This window comes from Poecilia reticulata, linkage group LG9 (assembly GCF_000633615.1).
Source record: "Poecilia reticulata strain Guanapo linkage group LG9, Guppy_female_1.0+MT, whole genome shotgun sequence".
Taxonomy (NCBI): domain Eukaryota; kingdom Metazoa; phylum Chordata; class Actinopteri; order Cyprinodontiformes; family Poeciliidae; genus Poecilia; species Poecilia reticulata.
The window spans coordinates 7616226-7626164 of record NC_024339.1 but is presented as its reverse complement, the minus strand read 5'-3'; the positions used below and the strand labels follow the sequence as shown (position 1 = coordinate 7626164).

Genomic DNA, 9939 nt, shown 5'->3' with positions numbered 1-9939 from the left:
CTAAGTCTGAATAACTAGAAAATGCTAGTAAAAAGAATGGGTTTCCAAGACAAAATTAATTCTAGTTTCAAAAAACTGATAAAAACAAAATATTTTCTGTTATTATTTCTGCTGGATAACTATTAACGGTTCGCCACAACTCGAGTTTTCTTCCCAACTCACTGATAGAGAAACACACTAATTAAAAAATCAAACAACGAACATTTGCTGCTTTTCCCTATGCCAAAACCTGAAATAACCTTTTACAACAACAATGAACCGGAAGCCAACTTCAGCACTGTATTATTTGACTTGGAGTTTAAATAAATATAAAACCCAATTTGGAAAATGTCTATAATAACATTAAAACTGAAGAGCATAGAAATTTTGTATGGAAACTTCATGGAGGCCCTGTAAACCTTTTTGGAAACGTTAATGTCTCAAACCTCTCTGTCCCATAATGATGCCTTCAGTGTGAAATGCAGTTTCCGTTTTCCTTCAGTTCTCACAGGAGATACATATTTCTGTTTCTCAATGTTTTAATAACAAGCATGGCAACAAAACATAGCATAGGAACAATGCATGTTTAGAAAAATATATCTGCAAATGTTTTCTTATTTCGGAAGATGCTATACATTCACTTAACCTCTTAACGATATTAAACATGAAGAAATAACAGCTTCACTGTCGAGTTAAAACAACACGTGGAGCTTCCGGTTTGGTTCAAGGCGGAACCACCTGAGACGTCCTCGCGCTGGACTTATCAGACCTGCTAGCGCTGCAGAGTTTACCTGTAGTCCTCTTTTCCAGACAATGTGTCATAAGTTACAGTATAATTACTTTTTATTATTATTATTACAAAACAGGTCAAAACGCCGCAATGACAACTTACCAAAAGTTGACATGGTTTCGTCAGGCGTTCGTTGGAAATATAGCTGCGTTGTTACATGAGTGATTGTCCGGCTGAAAATAGATCCAGTTGGAACCTTTGGCTTCTGCTTAAATCCCTAAAATTTATTTTCCTGACCAGCATCCTAGAGTTATGCTAGCCACGACATCTTACTTTAAAACACAAAAAAATAATAATTTATATAAGAAGTTTTGCCGAAAATCAGGTGGTAGGATTGAGTCAGTTCCCATGTTTCGGCAGCGGAGGAGAGGCGTCTCTAGTGTAGACATAGCTTCAATCCTCGGTGCAGTTTCCGTAAGTTTTCTGTTTCTGTCAGAGTTTATGTGGAAACTGATCACTGAGGGAAACCGGACAGGCTCAGTATCCGGCTGGATAGCCTCCTTTCCGGGGGTCGGACTCCGCGCAGAGACGCTCTCCCTGCCGAACCACGGCTTGGACCACGGAGTCTGGAGTTCTCAGTGTTTGGGTCACATGGTTCTTCTGTTCCAGCCCCTCCAGGACGCTCTGCACAGATGCCGAATAATGAGTTACATAGGATTATTGAAAACAAAAATTGATGAACCGAAACAATATAAAAACAGAAGTACAAAATAAAATCAATGAGTTGAGAGCAAATCCAACCAAAATCTTTCTTGAGGTAGAGTGGAGTTCAAATTTCAAGAGGGGATCTTAAGCTAAAGTACCAGTCTTAGCATCTAAAAATGCTTAAATATAATATATGATACTTGTTGTTGCGCTGCATAAATGCAAGAAATAAAGTTATATTTACTTTTGGAGAAAGTTCATTTTAGGCTTCTGCCTTTTTACAAGATTTGCCAAACTCGCTATGACATTTTGCAAGTTTTAGATTTACCTTATATAAGTTACCAAAAGGTCATTTGACCATGTATCATTACTGCTAACTTTTCCTTTCTTTCCTGTCGTTTTGCACGCTGCATCCACGCCTGGCTCACCTTTTCGAAGCCCTGCTCCACCACCGTCATGTTGGGGTTGAGCTGATTATGAACTCGCGGCTCCATCACTGCTTTCTTTAGGTCATAGTTGAAGAAAAGGGAGTTGAGGATAACCTGTTGCCACCACAACACGTTACATAAGTTTTGCAGGACGCAGAGTGGGAATCTACAGGAGACGAGAGCGGCTGAGTCGTACTCACCAGAGCAGTAGCCGTGGTGATTTTTGTGCCTCCAGATGCTCCTACAACCATCTTCACTCTGTTGTCTTTGTCAAAGATGATTGTTGGGCACATTGAGGACAGAGGTCTTTTACCTGCAACAGAGAAACAGAAAGTTCTTCTGAAGTGCCTCGCAAAATTGGCATTTTTGGTCATGTTGCAATGACAAGCATTTATCTATTTTATTTGGATTTTGTCCAAATACCCGGGGTGTCCAACTGCAGTTTTCAAAGTAAGAAACTGCATCTTTTAGATGTCTCCAGATGCCTGGGAAATTGTTTTATCATCAAACCGTGCTTTCACATTCTGCACCAGTTCATCCCTGACCTGCTGCTGTGTTCCTGAGTCTATGTGAGTCTGTTGACTCTCTATTGTTTTCTCTGTCGCCTTCACAGAATCACTGTATTTACAGTGAAATTACATTTCACACAGGTGGACTCCGTTTGAGATCAGGCGACTTTTGTTTTCACTGGATTTGATTTAAGGGTGCTATGGTAGAGGGGGCCATACACAAATTCAAGCCAGACTGTTAGAATTTTCTTGAAAAAATTGTTTTCTCTTCTAGCTCACAATCATCCACTGCACTGTTGGTATGTCACACACAATGCACACAATGAGGTTTGTCGTAATGTGATTGGTTGATTTGGTAAAACCTGGCTGTATGAAGTTGTTGGGCGACGGCGGGATCCCAAATCCATTGGTCATGTACGGAGAGCTGAAGTCGTCCATTTCATCGTTGAAAATGATTCCCGTGGACCGAGACATGACTTTAGACCCAAAGCTGCGAAGCAAAAGCAACTCTTAGAAAGGTTTTGTTTATCTGTCTAAATCAAGTGTCTTAAAAAGCTGAACATTTAGGACTCTCACTATAGATTAATGGTGCTGGTGGCAGCGACGGCACTCCCGTCCTCGGCTATGACAGACAGGTGAGCTGTGCCGTGGTTTTCTGGAACAAAATACTCAGGCTCATAGTAGTTATCCGGGTGGGTTGTGTCATCCGTAATTTTACTCCGTATGCCGTCAGCAAAGTAGTCTGAGGTCATGTTGTTTATCAGCTGAGAAAAAAAAAGTCAGTGTTGGAGAGGAAAATAGACGGAAGTGATGATGAGAAGATCTCAAACACTTGTGGCCGCAGATGTTCCAGTTAAATTGGAAATGCGTGAATGAAAAGCATGAATTGGGCGAGCTTACGTCAGTAATGTTGAGGTACCGCGGGTCGCCCAGTCTGCTTCTCTTGGCGTAGGCGAAGCGAAAAGCCTCGACGATGCGATGGTAGGTCAGAGTTTTTTTCTCGGCTGTTGAGACACTTGTGTCCGTGAAGTTGTACCCTGCAAAAACAGAAACATACAGTTATGCAATTATGGGAAAATGAAATATATACATAGAAAATCCTATCAAACTATATGTTTTCTAACATATTTTGACACAAACAATTGTTTGATCAGTTTTGACAATGCTGACAAATTCAGTTATTATCAGACAAACTGAAGAAAAGACATTTGAAAACCTTCTTTTGCAAACCCCTATTTGTTCAAATAGGACACCAAAAGATGAATCCTGACACTAATGTCACATCAGGTACACATGATCAGAAGATTGCTGCTCTAAATGAGGTTAAATGGTCAGAAATCCTTGAGCCCTGGCCATATAGAGGAAAAACTTCACCATAAAAGCAGACAAGATGCTAAAGGAAGACTAAAAAAATCCTAAAATGTTATTACAGAATCTAGAGATGACGACTCGTTCATGTGCGAGTGGGTGCCAGTTTGATCAAAGTGGAAACTTTAGAAGTATAAGTTTTATGGGAGATGTGTGAAGAGAAAACTTTTGCTCTCCAATTAAGACATAAAGTTCAGACTGCAGCTTGCAGGAGAAAACATAGACTAGAACCAGGACTTTGGTTGTTGTTGTTTTTTTCTTGGACAAATGAGTTTAAAGAAAAAATTGTTGGACACCAGAACGGAGGACATGTTTGGTATAGACTAAACCCAACATTCCAGGAAAAGGTCCTAACACTAATTTTGAAGTGTCTTGATTTGGAGACACGACGCCCAAAACCCACTGGTAAACCCACCAAGAATTGGATTAAAACAAAGGATTTGACAGCTCTTTGTCTAGTCAAAGTTTAAACCCTGATGTTTTTGAGAGTAACATAAAATCTGAACATGCAAGAAACCCCTCAAACAGCTCAAAGTAAAGAGTGGGACAAACTTTCCAAAGTCAAAGACTGGTAGGTAGCTACAAGGAGAGTCTCACTGAAGGTGTTGCATCCAAAGGTGTCAACACTAGTTACTGGAAGGTCGGGGTGTCCTAACTTTTTCCCTCACTGGAAAAAGCATTTTAAGTTTACGAGTAAAATGAATAGATTTTCTAAACCAGATTGAATCACTTTCATTTTGAGGGATAAGTAGGAAATCAGTCTAGTTATCAACTTGTGAACATTTCCTAGCAACAAACACAATTTTTAACGCGTCATCCTAGCTTTGTGTTCTACATAAATATCATTCAATATTTACATTTTACTGAAATTGTTTCATAACTTGCAATGGTTGCGAATCTATAGGTATGTCCTAGTTTTCCCTTATGCAACATTAATGCTTCGAGGCTTTGTTGTTGGGAACGCAGCTTCCCTGCTACAACAGATGGAGCGGTGAGGGTGTGTTTCTATCTGGCAAGCGCAAGTGTTTTCTGCCTCCACAGCAGGCGGGGAAACATTCCCGGGATGACCTAGGGAAACCTGACATCCTTTCTTCCGCATGGCTGCCCGAGCACTCAGCCGGCCTGCTCACCATCCACTATGTTGAGAATGAGCGCCAGCACTGGCCCGCTGGAGGGGGCGTCTGGAACATGGATGGTGTATTCCCCGACGTTCAGCTTCAGAGGGTTCTCGTTCAGCACAGGCTGGTACTCCAGCAAGTCATCGAGCGTGATGATGCCACCTGGAACGCAGATGAAAACGCTGAGGATGCACTTCAAGTTGTTTTTTTTTTTACTCTACTTCTTGATGTATGTGTTGTGCAAATTGTTTGCTTGACTAATGTTGAAAATTCCACCCTTTTTCTGAGTACATTTATTTATTTTTTAAATCTCATATTAGTACATTTTGTCATCTCTTAGAAATAAATACAATTTAAGTTCATCAGAGTTCCTGAGGACACAGAGTTAGCAAACCTTCGCCTTCTGTTCTTTTGGGGTATAAATTAAGATGGTAGAAGTCAAGTTTGCTGTTTAGAGAATTGCAGCAGAGTTAATATGTTGGGTTCAACAAATCTTTGCAACAGCCATGACATGCTACAGAACTGCCAATCAAATAGTGTTCATTGTAAATTTAAGAGTGTGGAGTTGTCTAAGCTGCACTGGGATTTTAAGTGGAACAGTGTGCTTTGGTCAAACATTAAGATTGTTTTTTCTTTTTATAACAAACCCCTCAAGAAGGACTTGGGATGAAACCAAAGAGGAATATGTGGAAAACGGTTGAAGGTTTGTGACTTTGGAGATCTGTTTCTCTTCAAAAGCCCCAGATCTTGGAGAGCATGGCATCATAAATGCTATGAAACGCTAACATGTTTTGAATAATAAAAATAAAGGTGGGCTCTACATTTAAGCTGAAAATTAGTCAAAATTGGGAAGTTCACTAAACATGACCAAATCAACAAAGAAATGGTTCAACAGACATTAAATCAGCCATCTTCTGCTGGTGTCTTAATCTCCACACTAGAAACCTTTAGAAAATTTGCAGAGGAAAATGCAAGAGAGAAGTTAGACCACCGGACAATGTTTGTAATCAAATGAAAGATGCACCAACTTTGTGAAATCTTATAGGAAAAGACCAAGTGCTGCCCTGAACACAAAATGAGACTCTGCCTCCTACATGTAATTAATTCTACTCAAATAAAAGGTCTATTTTTAAGACTTTGTGCAACTTCATCGGGGCTCCTCTATGTCTGTTTTGATTAATTCCCTCTTCCTTTCACTTTAAAAGTAAACACACTGAGCAAAGCACCTGCCGCCTGGATGTCCTCGACGATGCTTTGTGCCATGGTCCCGTTATAAAATACATCAGGTCCCTCGTCCGCTATCCTCTGATACGTCTCAGCCAGCTTTGGGAATTTAACAATATCATTTTCTTTCAGGATTCTCTTTTCAGAATCACAGAACACCTCACTGTGAAAATGACAAAGCAACAAAATAAAGCTGTTACAAGTGTCTGAAGACAGAAAATGAAAGACAGCAAGACATGACTGAAAATGTGGAACCCTGAGCTCACAAAGCCTCAGTAGAGAAAAAGCTCCTGTGTGTGCAGATTATTACCCATAAATCCTGCTGGGTTATTATTTCTTTATCTCAAATGCTGGGTTCAGTATGGTGGATCATTCCAAACAAACACATTAGTTCAAACATTGTGACCTGGTTTGTAGAGTAGAAAGAGCCTCATCATTACTGACCGCCATTTTAAACAAAACTTGAAACGACTTCACTGAACCTATTTAAGTAATGGCAAGATGAGAAAATGATGCTGTTAAGGGTAGTGGGTTGGGTTGAAGACTTTGCTTCACACCACACATTACATTTGTTCGATTAAGCTACAAAATGCTAACTATTTTCTAACTAGCTAACTGTTAGCTAACATCATAGCTAATGATTTTCAGCATTCAGACTTTGAATGAAGTCAGTGTGGACTGGTGACCTGTCTAGCTAACCTAACATGCATGTTTTTGAGCCGTGGGAGGAAGCTGGATACCCAATGAGAAGTCACAAATGTTTAGGTAGAAAACCTGCTCTGTAGAGACAGAACAAGTAAACTTCACACTGGACGGTTCACCTCACCTGAGATGGAAAGCAGGACTTTATACTGTTTGAGGTGAGATCGCTAACTACCGTGGCACTGTGTAGCTCAACTCAACAACTTCATAATAATTACTTTTATTGATAAACAGTTTGGGTATGAAAATTCATGTTGCACAGTATAGTTAAGCGTCTATTGACTTTATGAGCAATTCTTTGGTGCAAGTGGGAACACAGCTAACTTGAGCTAATCATTTAACAGCTAAAAGGCTAATGTAAATGTTCAAATTTACTCTCCAGTTTTTCAAGTACATTGTTATACAAAATCATTTGGCCATCTTATTTTTCCTGTTGGAAAAGGTTCTGACCAGATTGTTGCATAATTCAAATTTGCAGTCGGTGAACAATGATGAGGCTAATTTCTACTATCTTCTCTAACTGGGGTTTTGAACCAATGTTTAAAACTAATCAACTCCTTCTCTAACAGCATGAACCCAGCATGAACCCAGCATTCACGTTAACAGCACAATGCAGCAGTTGTTCCTTTTTCTTATTAAGACAATGTCAAAGCCAACTCTTTCTGTTCCCCTCACCACATGTTGGCGTCTCCTTGAATGGATTCTTTGCTCTTAAAGATGGCGTGAGCCAGAGCCTTCCCGATGGGGAAACCGTCACGGGCCAGAGCAATGCTGGGCTCAAACAGCTCCTTCCAGGGAAGCCTGCCATGCCGTTTGTGTGCCATCTCGTAACCTCGGATCTCTCCTGGTATCGCTACAGATAATCCACCTGTCATGCAAAAACAAGCCGTGTCTTTGTCAAACATTGCTGATTAAAGTAAAAGCACACAAGGCATTGTTTCTTGCCTGTATTTAACACCTTTTGCTGCTTTATTTGAACGATCCTATTATAAATAGAGCAAGAGATGTGACAGAAAACAGAGTACTCCTCAGAAGCTGGATGGATGGATAACTTTAAGACTAGAATATGTCCACCCTAAATCCGTCTCTTGCTGTTAGAGATTAGACAGAAGCAAAATGCAATCTGTCGCTGGAAAACACTCTGCGAGCACACAGCTAGTCGTTACCTGTGCGAGAGAGTTTGGTGTTGTTGCCAAACATGTCTTCAGTGGCGTTCATGGGCGCTGTCTCCCTCGCATCTATTGTTTCCACCATCCCTGTTCGGCAGAGAGCGGGGAGTGATGGGAAAGCGCTCTTACTTTTTCTTTAGTTGTGACCTCTTGACCTGCGGTGCGCACTCACCTGTGGAAGCATTATATATTATAAAGTAGAGCCCTCCCCCGATGCCCATGCTGTGGGCATTCAAAAGGCCGACACATAGCAGGGCGGCGATGGAAGCGTCCACAGCTGAGCCATTTCTCTTCAAAATGTCCCTGGAAACACAAGAATGCACTTACCGGATGAGAATCACACACACGCACACACACACACACACACACGTAGCTCAACATATGCGCTCGGGCTTTGCTCTTACCTCCCCACTTCTGAGCACTTTCCTGCATCAGCAGCCACGGCGGCCTTTGAGTAGAAGTAGTCTGAGGGGGGAGGCGCGTTTTTCCTCCCTAAGCCCATGAAGACCCCCAAGAACAGGCTCACGGTGGCCACCAGAAGGACCACCACACCAGCAATCAGGGACTTCCCGACCATTTTCCTGTTTGAGAAAATCATCAGACCGTCTTCATCAGACCTGCAGCTCAGGTGGGTAAAGTTTCACCCACAGATTTTTTTTTTCCCCATAATTTTTAAGTTTGCTCACCTTTGATATGTTGTTATGTTTCACAGGCCGGTAAAAAGAAAAAAAAAACATCAAGCCTAAGAGAAACAACGGGAGCCGACCAGAGCCTGAATGAGCATCAGCTGTAATTCTAAGGTGTTAAAGATGTCTGGCTTAAGCCACTGGGTGTGTCATCTATGTTTTTCAGGTGTTAGCTCACTGTCATACTGTGTTTGTTAAACATGTGCTGCGTTCCCTCTGGGTGCTTCAAGAGGAAAGATTACGGATAACAAAATACAGAAAAATAACAGTTATTGCAATTGTCTTCTGTCTCGATACGACCCTGTTATTAAAGATGGGCTCCAAAAGCTAAACTGCTGAATCAAATCTTCACAAAAATCAGAGGTAGTTACTGTTTAATCCATCATTTCTCAGATAATGATGGGAGTTTTCCAAATGATGGATGCCTTCCTCTCATTTCTTTAGAGTGAAACTTTTGGGGTTTGTCCCCCAAATCATCCACAACCTTCCATTTCACTTCGCTATTAGTCTGCCACGGCCTGTCAGCGTGAAGGTGAGAGTGATCTATTTAAAGTCCTGACTCTGCAGTCTGTGATTGGTGATCTTCATGTGTTCGTTCAGGAGCTAACTCTGTGTCTTACAAAAGCAAAAACCTGAGCTGTTTGCACTTTGTGATGCTACAACCACACTCTTCAATGTGTTTCACTGGGATTTTATGTCATATTGTCTTTGTGTTTGTGTTTCTTTTATTTATTTATTTTTTTTACAAAAATCTGAATTCTCCCAGTTGAGAGAATCTCTTGTCAAGACATGTAGCCAAAGCCCAGTCAAAGTCCAGAACTAAATCCAATTGAAAACCAATAGCATAGTGCTACATAGTACTGATTCAACGGGGATGAGTGAAAATGCTTTCCACCCTTCTCAAGTTTTTATTTGTAAAGAGTTTGGGGGGAACCCTGTATCCTCTTTCTCAAAATTCTCACAGCCCTTTACAACCATGTGCTGAAGAGTCATAGAGTTTAAGGCTTGACTGTAAAACAACATACGAGGGGTGTGAATGCTGTCACCACACCCTGTTTCCGTCAGCTGTCCCGGTGCACGGCCCTGTTGCTGACCTGCATTAATGTCCAGCTGCGGATCGGCTCTAAATCGAATCACTTCTATCTTGTTCTGCGTCTCTCCGGTTCAAAGCAGCGATGTTTATTCAGCAGTCACAGCTGAATTATTACGAAAGAGGACAATCACATTACTGAGCGCTGCTGCAGCAGGCCACAGAAGCTTTCCTTAACTATTCTTGCACGTGATTGTCTCTGGATGATTGAACATCTACATGTTTTTATCA

General features: G+C 41.2%; 1 protein-coding gene across 1 annotated transcript; it reads right to left on the bottom strand.

Annotated features, from left to right (window-relative positions):
- Nucleotides 1-281: 281 nt before the first annotated feature.
- ggt1a (gamma-glutamyltransferase 1a) lies at nucleotides 282-8948 on the bottom strand. Its single transcript, XM_017306512.1, has 13 exons — nucleotides 8619-8948; nucleotides 8337-8513; nucleotides 8105-8235; nucleotides 7930-8019; nucleotides 7439-7631; nucleotides 6064-6224; nucleotides 4850-4999; nucleotides 3252-3388; nucleotides 2928-3115; nucleotides 2714-2841; nucleotides 2043-2155; nucleotides 1843-1956; nucleotides 282-1393 (listed from the first exon to the last, which is right to left on the bottom strand). Exons 2-13 carry the CDS (start codon nucleotides 8507-8509, stop codon nucleotides 1247-1249), a joined length of 1725 nt encoding a protein of 574 aa, XP_017162001.1. The 5' UTR covers nucleotides 8510-8513; nucleotides 8619-8948; the 3' UTR covers nucleotides 282-1246.
- Nucleotides 8949-9939: the final 991 nt, after the last annotated feature.